This window comes from Haemaphysalis longicornis, unplaced genomic scaffold (genome assembly GCF_048455015.1).
Source record: "Haemaphysalis longicornis isolate Haplotype H1 unplaced genomic scaffold, Haemaphysalis longicornis Haplotype H1 scaffold_1, whole genome shotgun sequence".
NCBI classification, from domain to species: domain Eukaryota; kingdom Metazoa; phylum Arthropoda; class Arachnida; order Ixodida; family Ixodidae; genus Haemaphysalis; species Haemaphysalis longicornis.
The window spans coordinates 432,412,238-432,430,239 of NW_027526203.1; the positions used below are offsets into that span (position 1 = coordinate 432,412,238).

The 18,002-nt window shown below is 48.7% G+C and overlaps 1 protein-coding gene across 1 annotated transcript in view; it reads left to right on the top strand.

Moving 5' to 3' along the window:
- LOC144162036 (uncharacterized) overlaps positions 1 to 18,002 on the top strand; it is a 78,993-nt gene that overhangs the window by 20,995 nt on the left and 39,996 nt on the right. Inside the window, exons 6-8 of the mRNA XM_077692557.1 lie at positions 6,719 to 7,004; positions 8,255 to 8,318; positions 10,755 to 11,503. Of these exons, the coding sequence (XP_077548683.1) occupies positions 6,719 to 7,004; positions 8,255 to 8,318; positions 10,755 to 11,503 (1,099 nt within the window). The remainder of the gene's footprint in view (positions 1 to 6,718; positions 7,005 to 8,254; positions 8,319 to 10,754; positions 11,504 to 18,002) is intronic.

Genomic DNA, 18,002 nt, shown 5'->3' on the forward strand with positions numbered 1-18,002 from the left:
TACCAGTGCGTACTGTTGTTGGTACTGCGCACACTATGCTTATTATAGCTGCCTGGTGCTTTGGGGTTGCGTCACACGACACAGGCCGATTGGCGTAAGCGAAATTGTCTTACGTGACCCTGTTTGTCGAGCATACCGCAGGTTTTACGAACGAAAAATTATTACCACCATAGCAAAAACAAACCAGGTGCAAATAGGGTCAGAAACAAAGCAGAGGCAGACAGCGGCCCTGCGCCGTGTGGCGGCGCCATCTAGGAGGACTACTGGCAAAAACATGTTCCGCAGTCCCCTGCAGAGTGAACAGCGCACGAACGTTCGCTTGAAGACCCGTCCTTATTACGTCATCGCAGACGGCACGAAATACACGATTTGGTTGGAGAATCCAAATTTTGACGTAAAGTCATTAAAGGGACACTGAAGTGATATGTAAACTATGCGGGAGCGGGATTACGAGCGCAAATTGTAGTCCGGAGTCCCTAGGCCCTGTTTCGACCACTCTGAGCGCGTTTACGCGAATTTATTTAGTAGAAAAATCAATTCGAAAATGCTGTCCTCCTCTCCGCACTCTCGCCCATTTTCTTTGGCGTTTTCGTGTGACGTCAGAAGGAGAGGAGCTGGCAATTGGCTGCGCTACTACACGGCTCGCCGACCTTCCGCGAGAGTCAGTCAGCCCAACGTTTAGTCCGCCGGCCGCCGACGGGTCATGGCAATTCGCTCGATCAGTTGAAACTAAGCTATAACACGTTTGTGAATGGAAGAATGTGCCTTTGTTTACTTCGTTAGTTTGTACTCTGTATCTAGCTCCAAGTCAAGGTCGCTTCACACAAGCGCTGCACAAGTGCACATGCGACGCTTCGCTGACTGGTACGCCAGTAGGAAAATACAAGGCCTCTTGAAGGGGTAGAAGAGTCAGCGAAGTCAATATAGGTACTAATGAAATGAAATCAACTGATATTTGTACCGTACAGCGTAAAACTAGGGTGCGGGAAGCACTTTTTTGCGCTGGGCGAACAAGCACAGCGGTCAGCAGCACGGCTACGCATCTGCGAACGCTTTTCCGTCTAATAAATGCAGTTGCTAGACGTGAGCTATTGTGGAAACTCGGGGGACGCTTACTGCACGAGCGCAATACAACAAATAGTCACCTAAGCTGCTTGAAATACTAAAACTAAATAAAAGTGTAAACTGGTTATACATTATATACCTTATATTTCCGTTTTCGGCAGCGCTGGCGCTTGTGGCTTTCTGGTCTGGAGCGCTAGGTATATCATCGCAAGTGTTTTGCCCGTCACGAGTTCCCGCGGGTACAAGCTTTTTTTTTTGTTTTTATAAGGTAACTTTTTCGTTTTTCGCCGATGTTTTCTATACTGCGTTCACCTTTTTTGGGCCGCAACGTTCACTGCTCCACGAACTAGTCCGCAGAACTCGCGCAGCCTGGCACTGGCGCGCTAGCGAGTTCTCGTTGGCGTGCTGTTGCCATAAGCACCGACTGCTTGCGGGCAGTGGGCACAGGCCAGAATCAACAGACCCTTGACCTGGTGCGAACACGCTTTTTACGATACAGGCATGAGTGAGGCAAGCTAGAAATATGGGGGGAAAGCGCATTCATTTGTGCGTCTGCGGGGACGCGTACTGCGTAGGCCTCGGCTAGTGAATGCTACGATTCCAAGCCGTCCTGGGAGGCTTATCTTATGCATTTTACAGCCGGCAACATGGCAGAAGCGTGGTACTACGATTACAGGAATATTGAGAATGCCCATCCAACGACGCGATCGGATGTCGAACATGTTGTTTTACAGAACCGAAACCGAAACCGAAACTTGTTTGATTGCTAACCTTGCGCATCGTCCAATCACGGTGCCCCCTCCTCCCAACGTCACAGCTTAGTTGGTGCGGCCGCCGCAAACCGCGCATGGTAGTTTTTCTTCTTTCGCGCTTTGTAAAATAATTAGCGATTTGTCAACCGGATAAACGATGAAAAGTGTGCTAATTTGAGCTAGTCTACGCAGTGCAAGCAAAAACGGGAGCTTGACAAATTCACTTCAGTGTCCCTTTAATTTGTCAGTGAAGAAAGCATCGTTTGCTGCCGGTCAAGCACTGATGCCACTATAAAAAACCGAATCTTTCGGATAAAACAAACTTGCATTCCGCCTACATGGCCCCTTAAAGAATGGCTTGGGTATCCTTAGACTGTCCTCGGACCGGTGATTGGTTGCGATGATGGTACCCGTGTGGCCATAGTCTGGGAATGCGGATGTGTCGGCACCGAAAAGGGAGTGGTTTGTGAGTTTCGTGTTAGAGAATTTGCCTTGCGATGCTACACCGATCGGGCCCAACCCAGCGGCGCACGTGCTTTGATCTGACATTATCCAAGAATGTGTCTGTATCTACTGATACGCCTATCAGAGTATACAATAGTGACAACGAAGCCTTTGTGACTTTCGTTTCTAAGCACTAATGAAGGGGACAATAAAATGCCTTCAATAAATTCTGTTACATGATGTCTTCAGCTCTTCTGGCCATCCTCCATCGCAGGGCGGAATTACTTTGATTTTTTTCTCTCCCAACTGACAAAATAAACGGCACTTGACTAGGTAAGACATGCATGATCCCATGTTGACAAAAAGAACGAAAACTATACTAGGCAAGTATATAAATCGGAGCCGGTCTGAAGCAAAGGGACTGGCGAACCTACTGCTTCATAGATCTGTAGGGACCTCTGAGGCGAAAAATAGAGTCCACTTCGTGAATGACTGATGAAAAACTAATTGCGTGTTAAAATTAGCCTAAGTTCAGGCTTTCTGGTGGCTTTCTCTTTTTCACCTCGAAGTACGATGAGGTATTTTGAAGAATTGCATAACCGCCTATACATCTTGTTAGAAAATCCCGGCATCATACTTTTATGAGATTAGGAAGTCGTTGCATAGTGGCGATTGCAATGGGAAGCGTTGGTTTCACCCCAACATTGAAAAATGCGTTATGTTGCAAGTCTGGACTAAACGTGTTCACACAAACACGACAAAAATGTGAAAATGTGTTCGTATGAAATGACATTTTATGCATACAGGTTAATTTTTATGTTCCGTAACTACAATTGACTTTGACCCGGGCCGTAATGTGGGTCTACGGATTATTACTCAGCACTGGCTGATCACTAATATACGCTGAGGTGTCGTACCCGCAATTGTTCTTGCTTCTTTCCTCGCCACAAAGAATCAAGGGCATTTCGCTCTGCGAAGGTGGATGGCAGTGAAGTTGAAAACGTCGTGGCAATCACACTTGTTGTAAATGTTTTATTGTATCCACTGTTTCCGATTAGTAAGGACGGTCACAACGTCTTTGTGTCGCTCTTATACACTGATGGGCATACTCGCAACTGTACGCGCATTCTTGGATAATTGCAAATCGATGCACGTACGCCGCGGCGTAGACTGTTGGGCCCGATCAGTCTGGAGTCGCAAGCCAAATGTGTCCAACACGAAACGCGTAAGCCCCTTCATCTTCGGTCCCGACGCATTCACATTTAAATCACCGAGTACGACCACGGGGGTCTAGTCATCGCCTCTAACCCAAATTCCCAGGAGAGTCCGAGGACACTTTAGTGAAGCGTCGTGAATGCCAACATAATAATGTCCAATTAAACGCCAGAGACGCTTTGATTCGTGCACGTTCATGGAGCTCGGAGACAGGGTCACTCTACAAGGGTCGGTCCTGTCACCGCTGCTCTTCAACCTGGCCCTCCTGCCCCTGCCCAAGTTACACCAAGAGATCGAAGGCGTGGACCACGCGTTATACGCCGACGACATAACGCTGTGGACGTCTCGAGCGGGTTCCGACGCCTGGCTGTATGAATCCTTGCAGAGGGCGGTGACGACTGTCCACGAGTACGCCAAAACCTGTGGGCTGAGCTGTGCCCCGAAGAAGTAGGAGCTGTCGACGGTGCAACCCGGTAGGCCCAAAAAAGAACCGCCGCCGAACGTGGTCGTCACGATCGACGGCATGAAAATCGAGCCCACGCAGCAGGTCGGCATCCTGGGCCTGTTGATGCACGACGACAGCAAGGCCACCGCGGCCACGCACAAGATCAAGACCATCTCCGAGCAGATCTTGAGCATGATCAGGAGAGTCACCAACAGGAACCAAAAAATCAAAGACGACGCCCTGAAGTTGGTGCAGGCGTCTATCGTGTTCCGCATCACTTACCTGCCCAGTACCACCAGCTGACGAAGCGGGATCATGAGTCACTGGACACGGTTGTCAGAAAGGCGACCAAGCTCGCCGTGGGAATGCCCGTCCACTCGCCCATGCAGAAACTTCTGGGCATGGGCAGGCACAACACGGTGGACGAGATGGTGGAGGGCACCTCTCTAAACTAAGGATCAGACTGAGTCAGAACGAACACGGATGGGCCGTCCTGCGCAAGGTGGGATGAAGCATTGAACCTCAACCAGACCCCGAAACGTTACCTCCAGAGTGGAGGGACGTCGTAAAGACCAAGCCCCTTCCAAGGAGCATGCATCCCGGGAAAAACGAAGGGAGGCGTGCCGCAAAGGCCAGGGCGCTGGCCCGCCAGCTCGAAGAGGACCATGACGTCCTCTATGCGGACGCGGCGCTTCCCAAGTACGAAACCAAGGCTACGGCGGCGGTCAACACCATAGTGACCTTGGTGAGCTGCGCATCGGTCGGCACTACACAATCAGCCGAAGCGGAGGAAGTTGCCGTGGCCTTCGCGCTACACATCCGAGGGCCGGCACTTTAGTCACGGACTCCAAGAATGCGTACGCCAACTTCCGAAAAGGGAGGATGTCCCCCGCAGCAGGTGCGATACTGTCCAAGCAAAGGCCCCCGAGGCGAGCCTTAGAGCTTGTGTGGGTGCCGGCTCATTCGAAGGCGGAAGGAAACGAACTCGCCGACCACCACGCCCGAGAGTTGTCCGTCCGGGCCGAGGACGACCCGGCGCTGCTGCGCCCCGTCACGAGCTACAGAGAAATAACTGAAATGTACAGAGAGCGCAGGTGCAAATTCCCCAGGCCTCACCCGCAGTTGAGCCGAAAGCAGCAGACCTTTATCCGAAGGATACAGGCGGGGTCGCTAGCGCATCCCACACTCCTAAACAAGATGTACCCTGACAGGTACGAGAGTACTTGCCCATTCTGCAAGGACAGAGAAGGCACTCTGGCACACGTCCTGGCCGAGTGCGAGTCTCTTGAGATCCGCCCCCCCCCCCCCGCTATTCCCACACCCGACCCCCCAAAGCGATAGGAGACCCTTGTTGTCTAGCCCCGACCAGACGATCCAGATCGCGCTGGTAGCCAGGGGCCAGGAGCTGCTAGACGCATATGGGACCCGTGAAGAGGGTCCCGCCCCATCCTGTGCCTACGTGCCCTAGCCAATACCTCTAGTTGGGCTCAATAAAAGTTGATTCTCTTTCTCGCTCGAAGGGCTTCGTCCTCTTACCACTGGACACGATTTGCTTCGCGATGCGCTTGCTCCTGACGCATTCCAATGGTTTCGAACGGTCTCCTGCGCTTATCACCGCTGCTCCTATCTGTCGCAGTGCATTGGGAAACTTGACAGCGATGGTAGATTTCGCTGCCTGTTTGTTCGCTCACTTGGCTGCATTCTGATTGATTGTGGGGTTTAACGCGCCGACGCAACGCAGGCGATGAGGCGCGCCGTAGTGGAGGGCTCCGGATTAATTTTGACCACCTGGGGATCTTTATCGTGCGCCGAAATCTCGTACACACGGGCGCTTTTGCTTTTCGCCTCCATCAGAAAAGCGGCCGCCGCGGCCGGGAATCGAACCCGCGACCTCGTGCTCAGCAGCGCAACGCCTTAGCCACTGAGCCACCGCGGCGGGTACTTGGCTGCATTCTTCTGCTCTCTTACTTCACCTGTGCTTTACTGGGCCTTGACGGTTACCTTGCGGATCTGCCGAGTTAAAGCGCGGACTATGGGAAGTCTGGCACTATGAAACGCGTAGCCCTTCGAAAGAACGCGGAGCCACTGAGTTTTATTTCAAATGTTTACTACACGGACATAAAAATGTATGCTAGCCTAGCCATTTACAGCTGCGCTGTAGAACAGTTGCCGTGACCTCAAATCGATGCTCTAATCTCGTTCGCGCCCAGTGCCTAACACATTAGCCTTAAACCTTAGCACCTTAGTGCCTTAAAAGCGTCAGCACTGGTCGCACGCAAATTAGTTTCTGCCTGCGGTCTGTAACAAACTTACAACACGGGCTAAGAAATTTACGTCAGCCGGTTCTGAGGACAGTCGGTGAGATCACAGCTTTCCAATTGTTGCAAAGGCTGCGCCTTCAGCACAGTGAGGACATTTAACTTATAATGATGTTACGCCCAACTTGACTGCAGGAAAATCCGCCGAGTTTATACGCTGAGCTCCAGCTCTGGTGCTTGATCCTCTTCCTTTTAAGCAGGCTTGTCATCAACGCTGTCGTGGCTTTCGTCAAGATAAAACAGGATGGAAACGTAACAGAACCAACAAAATTGGCAGAAAGATGCTTCAAGTGATCCATTCACGAAGGCGTGCGCACTACTCGCTGCTGCTTAGTACCGTTTCATGGACAAGAAGCCTCCTGGGACTGTCGCGCACTCTAACAACTTGGCAATTATGATGTCTAGAGAGGGAGAAGTTTTCAATCAGAAAGGTGGAAATAATGCTCCGCGTTTGTAATTTTTCTTTCTTCACTACGCAGAAACCACGTGGAGAGTGAATGGTGCCGTTGGGAGTTCCGCCTGGCGCGGCACAGCGCCTTGGAGGACAACATTAACCGCCTAATCATCGTAGTTGTGGGCGAGGTCTGCGTGGAAGGTCTTGACGAAGAGCTGCAGCAGTACATGCACTCTACAAGCTACCTTCGCTGGGGCGAGACACACTTCTGGGAGAAGTTGCTCTACTCGATGCCAAGGAGGGACGCCCGTACAAAGGTCATCTCCAATTTGTACGCGCTCACACCTGTGGTTCCATGCAATGGTGAAAATTAACCGCTTAATCAAGGTCGTGATGACAGCATCGGAGAAGAAGTGTAGCAGCACGAGCAGCTTACAAACGACCTGCACTCGGGCGGCAGCGAGTTTTGAGACAACGCTTCACTTCCCGACAAGTGTCACTTCTCCGACTGTGGCGTACGCAGCGGGGAACGTTGAAAGCCTAATTAAGAAGCCAAGGTTTGTGCGAAAGGTGTGGACGCAAAGCTGCAAGAGCTCACGCATCAGCAGAACTACGAGAACTGTGGCGACGCCAACTTTTTCGATGCAGTGCATACATCCACGCCTGTGCTCCATGCAAAAGTGAACATTAACCGCTTGAACACCATGGTTGTGGCACTTTTTTGTATTGTAGGCGTCGCCGAGGAGCTGCAGGACTGCTACACGTGGACTGCAAAGAACGTGAGAGACATAACTCTAAGACAAACTTCTTTCTGGATGCTTAAGAAAGACGTCCGGGCACGGATCATCCTCGAAATGTACAAACTTATGACCACGGACTAACAGCTTGCACGCCAAAGCAAGATTAGCTACGCCTGAATGTTTTTTTGTGAAACATTTTGACCTATACACATTTAAAAGCAAATTCCGAGGAAAGATGTGTGCTTTCACAACACGCCAACGTCGTCTGCATTACTGAATTTCTTGATGATGGATATGGTCAGTCAACATCGGCCTTTTTTACATACTGTGGGCAGAACTTCTCAAAAGAACACATAGAAATATTTATATTCTATCACATCATACCTTCAAAAAACATTTTTCCCTCCCTGTGGATTGTGTAGACATTAATTTATAATGTTAATTTCGTTTCTACTTTATTTGTTCGTAGCGTCTTAAATTCAAACTCGAGAAAAAAGTTAATGCCACCATTTGATTATGATCCAATTTGAAAGAGATTTCCTTGCGCAAGCACGATGTGAATAATTTGTGCACGTCGATTTCTGATCCAATGATGGTTCAGCGAAGATGATCATCATATGATCACAAAATGACGATCAAGTGGGCAGATAAAAAACATGCAAACAGTGATAATTCTTCCACTCCTCTTTAACGTTATCTTCTCACTTCTTTTGAGGATAGGAAGCACGTAGCTTCTGAAAGAGAGACATTACCGCATTACCAGTTCCCCATTACCACAGGCAGGAGGAGGATTAATGAGGAGGAGTTGACTTGCACACCAAAAAAACGCCGTGATGAATATCTCTGCGCTCGTTAACAGCATTCATCCTGTCCCTTTAAAGGAGGGTAATCCCAACCACTCTCATAAAGAGGGACACTGTCGGGCCACCAGCTCTTCACCAACGGGTGAGTAGTGGGTCTAGTGAGACGACATTGTATCCTGCGTCTGGACTTTTTCTACGCCGGCAAAAACGTTTCGACGGCGACGAACACAAAACAAGCCGTCTACCGGGGTTCTATCAACAGCTTCCTTTTAAATTAGGCGCAACAGTGCGTGTTCATTCTTGTTTGGCCATGCTAAAACACAAAACAACCAACCAGAAGGAAGTCAATCCTAGGAGAGCGCCCATGGTAGTTTAGTTTTTTGTCCTACTCTTCACGCTGCGAAATAACCTGTATATGTGCTATGCACTTGCAACTTATTTTGTCACGAAAATACTACGCCAAGAAAAATTACCAGCAGTACTTCCAAAGCATTAGCATTTAGCCTATTAGTTGACAAACGTGTATTTCTTTTCTAGAGTTCGAGAAGCTGTGTACGGGGAACATAATGAGGCGGCCCGCAAACTCAGCACGTGAAATCCAGCCAGAGATTTTTGTATGTATGTATGTATGTATGTATGTATGTATGTATGTATGTATGTATGTATGTATGTATGTATGTATGTATGTATGTATGTATGTATGTATGTATGTATGTATGTATGTATGTATGTATGTATGTATGTATGTATGTATGTATGTATGTATGTATGTATGTATGTATGTATGTATGTATGTATGTATGTATGTATGTATGTATGTATGTATGTATGTATGTATGTATGTATGTATGTATGTATGTATGTATGTAAGCATGCATGCATGCATGCATGCATGCATTCTTGCATGTGTGTATGTGCGTATGCATGTACGGGTTACATTGCTACCAGCCTGAGTTGGACTACAGGAATCAACGGACGGCGCTCGTGTTACCCCGCTCCCCAACTGATATGTTTAATCGTTGCTCAGCTGGCGTGTCAGGCTGGTCCTAATAGTTTTCAAAGTGCACCTCTAGGCTATACACTGGCATTGTTTCAATACCGATCGCAGCAAGCAGCGGTGACCGAATCCTTCAATACTCAGCTGAACTTCGGAGGGCGCTGTCCAAGGGTCTCGTCGAGTGGTGACGTGTGCGGCCGCAATGTTCAACAGAACATTAAACAGCGATAAACAGGAGCTCGAACTAGTCCCTCGCCTTCACACTCTTGTAAGATTCTAAGCACCCCACCCAAATTTTTGAGGTGGGACCATGAACATGATTTTCATATCGAGGTGAGGTCAATGCTAGCGTAGTTGCATCGTCCCTTCTGGTGCCCACCGTTATAAAGTGCCTGTCGGGCACTGACGCAGAGGCAGAGAATTTATAAATGAACTTTACACAGCCCAGCTTCCGCATCTTAGCTACAAAAGCATCCTGCCTTTTTGTAAACCATTGATAGCTTGTATACACTCAACTCGAAAGCACCTTAGATAGGTACATAAGGCTGAGAAAACATCTTAGTTGAAGCGAACGTCCCTCGGCTTCTATACATGGCAGATTCCCTTTGGTTTCTTGGCTATTTACTTCATTTAAGTCGCTCCTTCTATCGTGATAATTTCGATTCTCTTTCTTTATCTCGTTTGTTATTCGTCCTTTATAAATCCTTCTTTATGTTGATTGTTCAGTTTTTAACAAAATATTCGCATTTATTCTTTATGGTTTCAGTAAGAGGCCCAATCGTTACCAATACCGAAAATGGTAATGCGCTGTTGCGCGGCGGGAGAACGAAACAAACCCAAGCCAAGCCAGATGTCTCACACAACCACGTTTAAGGGCAGTGAGTAAACATCACACTCTGCTCTCACTCCTATAAGGATTCAGAAAATTTTCTGCTGAGACCGACGAGGGGTGTCTGAGACGGTGGCGCGCCGAACACTTTTTCCGGTACTCTTGCGATACGTACCTCTGCTGCCGCTTTTCCGGCATCCCACGCCAGCGCTCCTATCTGCTTTGACGTCTGCGTTTCGGTCTCTGGCCCCAAGGCGTGGCGCGCACTTCCGGCGCTTCTGAACAACAGAACCAACATTCACCGAGAAAAGTCTTCAGCCGACGCCCGTAGATTATTTTTGTGGGGATTTGTGAATCGCCTCAAGGAACCTTGTTCAAGTGAGTTGTGAAGGTCCATGTGCTACAGCGCACGTGCAGCTTAGCGGTCGCCTAGAGTGCCGTGTAGGGTCCCAAAAAGCGAGCATGACATGACGCCATCCGACAGAAGCGACGCTCCGTGGTGCTACTTCAGATAGAATCAGGTGCAGGTCTGAGTGTGTATTCTTCGTGAAAAAGTGGGGCGACTCCTAAGTGGCTGTTGAAAATACGTACTTGTTGAGTCTGCCATTTTACAGTAAATATTTTTACGCGTTGTGATCAGGTGACAACATCCCTGCCTCCGACGTCGGTTGTGTTGATATCCATGGTTGGTGCCCCTTTACAACGGATTTTTAGCATCCCGACCACACATGCGACCACGAAACAGTAAATAGGAAAAAAAAAAACTACCGGAAATATGCTCTGCGGGGTGGCAACCGAAGCTCGTCGTGTACTTGTGCTCGTGGTAGTGCTTGCGAGCGGATTCTGCGCATCTTACGCTAGAGATTGGCACCACGTGAACACTACCTGCCCGCAGCTGGTGCGCTGCCAGTGCTCAGTCCGTAAGGCAGGGGCTATAGTGTTGTGCCGGAATGTGTCGCAGTTCCAGGACCTTGGCCCTGACATGGCCATGTTGCAGAACGTCACCGTCAAGAAACTCAGTTTCGACAATGTTATAATCAGGGAGATTCCGGGTGATTGGTTTTCTAACCACACCATCCACATGCTCGTCGTGAGAAACTGCCCGTTGCGGGACATAGGGGAGGCAGCCTTCACTCGCATGGGCCGGTTGTTTCGGCTGACAATCGAGAACGCACATCTGGAGAGCGTTCCCAGCGGCCTCAGTGCCGCGAGTCGCCTGAACTCGCTGCGGATACACAGGAACCATATCAAGTTTCTGAAAGGCGTGATGAAGTTACCTGTATTGACAGTGTTTGATCTTCGATTCAACGCAATCCAGACAATAGATGAAAAATTCCTGTCCGCATCCCCAAAGCTTAAGTATTTGGTGCTGTCGGGCAACCACATCCAGCATATACCATATCGTCTTTTGGAGAATACAAGAAGGCTCAAATCCGTCGAATTTCGTGACAACCGCCTCACGGCCATAAGCAGCTTGTTGGACGGCCTCCGTTACTTGCAGGTAAGATATTTATCCTCCAAAATGCCAAAAAAACATACTCATATGATTAAACCTATGTAAAGTTTCATTTCTAGTGTGCATAAAAGAAAAAAAATAAGGAAGGCGGTTTGAGATGCACCGTTTCTGATTATGCAAGCTTGAAGCCTGAAGTCCAGGGCTTCATAACAAACAGTGTGCCCACCTATATGGCGGAAACCTTAAGCACAAAATAAGAAGATTGAAGAGGCAAGGTTTGCAAATCGCGTATCCGGGGCGGAAGGGATCTATACGTTAGTGTCTGTTACAAAATGGGTTTATAAGGGTTCCATACCTGGCTTACAATGGCAGCATGAACCGGAATCTTCAGAACAAAAATAAAAACAAGCAGTTTTAGACCTGCAACTTAAAAGGAGGGTATTATTGCCCTCGTTTTCAAGTGACACATAGCCTAACAATCTTAAATTTTATTCATGTAAACTGATGAACCTCAATTCGAAATCTGAAAATTAGGGGAGAATTTAGGTCGAGTATTTCCGATCGAAACGCCACACCAAAATATTCTAGTAAAAGAAGCACGTATTGAAATTCCCATGGTTTCAAACGCAACAAAAAACAGTTTTTCGTGGCGCTGCAAACCATGGAACTACTCACAAACCAGCATAGCAGGAAGTTCTACTCGCGTATTGACATTTTGCGCAGTACGCAAGCATGCAAATGAAAATCGTTGTGTAACTGAACTTAGAGAATATGACTTCGTCAGCTTTAGCAAGAGAAATATTAAAAGATTCTCGCTGTGAAGTGTGTGAAGTAGCGATATCACCTTCCTGTAGGAAGTAACGATATCGCCTTCCTGTAGTTAGAGCATAAGTTGCAACATTTTCTGTGCATGCCCCGTGCTCTGGGAGGTAGTGCGTTGTATTTTTTTGCCTTATTGTCGTGTGAAAAACGTTAGAGTTTGTTAAACATTTTGCATGGAGCTACTTGTTCCAACTGGTTCTGCTGCTGGCTGACTCCACACTTAAAGTTTGGCTACCACCACCAAATTTTACCCTTCAAGGTCCATCGGCATGGTTGCAGATTGTTTCCCCACCTCCCGCCTTTCTTTCTTTTTTTTTTTTTTTTTGCAGGCAGACCTACAAAAGATAGACCCGAATTCCTTCTGCGTCATTTATCGCTATGCGTTTTTGTTGTGTTACGAGGGAACGGCCGCACGTTATTCACGATGAGGGCTACTCAACAAGGCACCTCAGGACGATTTGGAGAAAGTTATGTAAGCTTTGCTTGAGCTGCCATGTGGAGGATACAGTCGACTATTTTAGGCCCCACTGGGAACGGCTGTTGACTGAGTGCCCTTCAGCAGCGCTCCCTTTATCCCTCCACTGAGGGGAAAACGTAAACAAATAATTGTCGCGAGAAAGGAAGAAAAAAGGGATTTGGCGAGAATTATCCCCTCTGCATGTGGCTGGTAAAACCCACAGGCAGACATGTTCGCTGCATATTTACCTCTTGGGATCAAATTACTTCAGACCCAGAAAGCGTGTAACAGCACTGCGTGCTTTAAGCAAAAAGAAAAAAAAAGCACGCAATATCACACGGGTCTTTTTAACGCCTATAGGTTCTATGCACCATGCATAATTGAAACCTGCTTCTAATTTCCGCTTGGAGCGAACACATCCACAGGGCCATTAAATCCAACAAGCAGAAACGTCCTACTTCAAGCAATGGCACCCCCCTGCACATCTATTGTGACATCTGGCACTCCTCCAAGTAAATGCCTCCCTTCTATCCCGCTGACCTCTCACGCTATTCCTCTCCCGTCTCGCTCCTCCCACAATAAACAAGCAAGAGGTTCGCTCAAGTCAATTTAAATTTACCGTGGTACACTGCTTGACGCTGGGTGTCTTGATGCCAGCCCCGCCGTGCGGGGCAGACGCGCGTGTATTGAGGCACCCTACTCCACGCTAAGGCCCATAAAATAACTTAGTATACGCTTACTCAAAACCGCGTTCCACGCGCCATCTACCGTAACCTTTCGTTGCGGTTGCGGTTTGACTTTTTTGGAATGTCGTTAGGAGGGCCGCGGGTGACCGCTTTTGCCGTGTAATGGGAGTAGTTTTCGTTAAATCAAGCATCCATGTGTTTTAAAAAAAGGAACACTGCAAATATCACTTATGTATTGATGCTTTGCCTCAGATATGCGTTATGTTTATTTTTTTTCTCCACGTTCTCGACAAGTATGAACATTAATTGCCACCAGACTTAGCTGTTGAGAAAAGGCTGCTGCTATATAAACGGGGAAACTTGGGGTCTCACGAAACGACTTGGAAGGAAACTTAGATCGGCACAAGGGGCTATGGTACGCCGAATGCTAGGGCTCACGCTGAGGGACAGAAATACAGCCTGATGGATTAGGGAACAGACTAAGGTGGAGGACGTTCTCGTTCAAATTAAGCGAAGAAAATAGGCATGGTCTGTACACGTAATGCGAATGAGGGACAATAGGCGGTCATCCGTTTGATAGAGTGGCTGCCAATAGACCGAAAACGCAATATGGGTCGACCGAGAAATCGACGGAGAGATGAGCTCCGAAAATTTGGGGGAAAATATGGACTCAGCAGCAATCGATCGGCGTGGCTGCAGGTCTTTGGGAGAGGCTTTCGTCCTGCAGTGTACACAAACAGGGTTATAATGATGATGATATAAACTTATAGGTTAACATCTGGCTTAAAGGGGCCTTAATAGGTCACGATTTCAAGCGCGCTATCCCTAGATAAGCGTTCTTTTCTTTCCTTGTTTACATGCGACGTCTTGCCAGCAGTCAACCGCGCTTTGACGTAACTTTTTTTTCCCTCTGACGTAGTCTCTATGACGCAGCTAGCGCTGCAGATAACGGTGGGGCTATTGGTGGGTTGCATCAAAGGCCGCGCCAATCAGCGTTTCTGGCATTCAAGGAAGCCGCAGGTGGTTTTGGCGCGCGGGCGGCGTCTACGAGAACGACACTCCCGCACGGCGTATCTTTATATGGACGAATGTCGGTCGTCGCCATCCATCACACGAGCTTAGCTGAGCTTGTTGATATAGCGCGTCGCTTACGAGATATGAATAACCCTGACAAGCCCGGGACGTCTTCTCCAGGCAGAAACGCTACACACATGACCGTGGAACTATTTGCCTCCAATTTGGACATAGACCGCGCTCGAATCGGCACACACCGCAGCAGCTAAAACTCGTCGCCATCTGCCAGATCCCGACTGTTGCGGAAAGTCAGTTTGCAAATGCGTGAAACGGGATGATAGTGCGGTGAAATTGTGCTGCGGGTCGTCGTCGTCCTGGCTTCATAAAGCGGTCACCGAATAACTGCGGCAATGCGAAGTCCTTTGCGCGACGCGGCCTCGGAGAGACCTGTTCACCGTGACAACGTCGCATGCAAGAAGCGCCAGCGGGCCGCTAGTGTTAGGTGGAAATCTTCAATTATTATCATGAGCAATGTTGTTTTTGGAGCCCTCCTTCTGGCATCTCCCCTATGCTTCTTCGGGCCTTCTGGCGTCTCCCAGAAGGCCCGAGATTTAGCGAATTTCAGGCAATTAAGGCGGAGCTGTGGTGATAATAAGCTCATGATAATATTTCGGGGCAGGGTTAAAGCGCTTTAAAAATGCGATTCACGCTATTTGCTGATTATTGAGGTGACGTAATCGGTCCAGGGCAGTGCGCTCCAAGGCTGCGCGACTAGGGTGCGCCGCATCTTTCAACGCGTTCTCTCGCTCCGTGCACTGCGGCCTTAGTGGCAACTGGGGGCAAGCAAATTCAACTACTTTATGTTATTGCACTTTTACTTTATTATTCTGTATTTCACCGCAAGGTTCATTTTATTTTTATTCTGGGCGTTCATATGTGCTTCTTGTTTAAAATTTTTTATCCTAAGCAGCAGTTTCTGCCGTTCGTGGCAGACACTGCAATCACATGACTATGGCTGACTGTCAAAAAAAAAGTAAGAGGGTGATCGAAGCGCGCCGCATTCAAAACAGTTGCTGCTCATAATTACGTTATCGAAACCCTCCGCTTTTCGACAAAAAATTTCATTGGGGCACTCCAGTCTGCTTACGTGCTTTTAAGGCGAAAGCCTGGCGATACATATTAGCAACTTCCTTTCTGATTCTTGAGCCTGCTCCTTCACTTTCGTTTCTTTATCTTTTGGCAAGAATTATTTCAAACAGCTTCTTCTCTGCTATTGATTGATTGATTGATTGTAGGGTTTAACGCGCCGACGCAACGTAGGCGATGAGGCGCGCCGTAGTGGAGGGCTCCGGATTAATTTTGACCACCTGGGGATCTTTAACGTGCGCCGAAATCTCGTACACACGGGCGTTTTTGCTTTTCGCCTCCATCAGAAAAACGGCCGCTGCGGCCGGGAATCGAGCCCGCGACGTCGTGCTCAGCAGCGCAACGCCTTAGCCACTGAGCCACCGCGGCGGGTTTCTCTGCTATTACGTCTTTGCGTCAGTTTATTCTCTTTCATTTGCTCGTCTTAGTGCATGAATTACGTCAGCAAGCAGAGTGGTGCACACGTCACAGCGTCCCTAGAATCGGATTTTGCGACGGTGGTGTGCACCTGTCTTACTCCCGTGACATCACGTTCAGGCTCCACGCTGCATGCACTTTCCTACAACTGTTACTTTTCAAACTCACGCTGTTATAAATTTTGCGAACAGGGCATATTAGCTCCTCAAAGCTCCCAATTGCGGGCCAATCCCGCAAGTGGCCATGTGCTACGAAGGAAGAAATAGCAACAAGGACAAAAACTTTTCAGATTTGTTTGCTTCATTTCCTTTTGCCCTTCACCGCTCTTGTCGACGGAGCTCTTCGCACTCTTTTTTTTTTTCGTAGTGTTCAATCCTATCACAACCCTCTCTTACTTCATGCCCTTTCCACTTCCGCTTGCCCTCCCTCTGGCGTCACCTGGTTACTTTAATTCTCAGCTCACCCCTTTACTCGCTTTCATACGATGGTGAAGCTGAACAAAACCCGTCGAAATGTGTAAAGATCGCCTGACAATAGACATGTGCTGTTGATTGTATTGTAGCGAGGTTAATGAACAGATGCAATAAGCCATCAATCCATCGGGGTATGCCCTATACCAGCATCAACCATGTGGAAGAGGAAGTTAGGATTATGTCCAATCCAGACGTCGGGATATGCACCAAAGACGCGTCAGGCGAAAAAGATGAACCCCAGAAAATGCATGCGCGAAAAACCAAATCTTAGTTTCCTAAATTGGGCACATTAGCCCCAATAAAGCTCCCGTACTTGGCCAATCCCTCAACTGGGTATGCGCTACAAACAAAGGAACAACAACAACAACAACAACAACAACAACAACAACAACAACAACAACAACAACTACAGCTGGGTTATCTCAATGCTCGGACCTGCGTTCCTATCGGCTTCACCCCTGCGAAAAAACCACCTCAACCTGCTGTCGGTGCGTCGACTGTCTCCTCGACAGTATACGCAATACGTATAAGCTATCCTGCCAGTAACGCTTTCTCAAGAAATGCGCCTCACGCAACCCCTCGAGGGAAACTCTCTGCTGCGCAGATGATAAACAAAACGCACGGTCATGCAACGCCCCGTTTGAAACTGGTTATCGAGCAGACGATGACTGAAGCGCACGCTCCGGCCGCAGTCGGATAGACGTGCGGGAGGAACCTGCGGAAGCCATATGTCCGCCAAACCACCTAAAAGAAAGGCGAGGTCAGGGAAACACGTCTCCAGCGATCATATTGCTCACACACCGGCTAAAGGTCGACTGGTGGCGGTCGATGGTGCAGTCGCCACCAACGCTACTGTAGAAGCTGCCGGTCGCGCGAAGCCGCAGCCCCCACAACATTTGCTCCGCGCCGGTCATAGAGCGAAAGGGGCCTCTAAGTCGTCGCAAACAGGGGTCTGTCGCCAGATGACTGCACAAGCAATGCACAGCACTTTTCCAGAGATAAAAACGAGCTCGAAATTCTTCTTTCGTTTAAAAGACCCCTCGGGGTAGAAATATGCCTGCTACGACGACCATAAAAATAACCCACGCCGCAGCAGCGGCCGCCACGGGCGTCCCGAGTTCAACTCGGCCGTGTAAAACCATGCCCGAGTTTCCTACGAGTTCTAATGTCAGTCAAACACACCTAGCCCATTTGCGGGGGTGGCATAGCTACCGAAGCCACACCCACCCACGGCGGCCACTTTGTGTGGGCGTAGCGTCGTAGCCAGAAAGAACTGAGCGCCAAACAAAAATGAAGTCCCCGGGCCACCGTCAGCCAATGGTGCCACAACCTCAGGAGTGTTCGTTCCGAACTGGAATTCACTCCTGTCCGCGCCGATAGGCGAGGCCAAGACTACACGATTTTCCCACGGGAGCCTCCTTCATACACTGCGAATACGCACTCGATGAAAAATGACACCATTTCAACGTCTAAAACGCACTCGCCAATGTTCAAACGCGCTCTTGACACGGGACGATTTCGAATAAGCG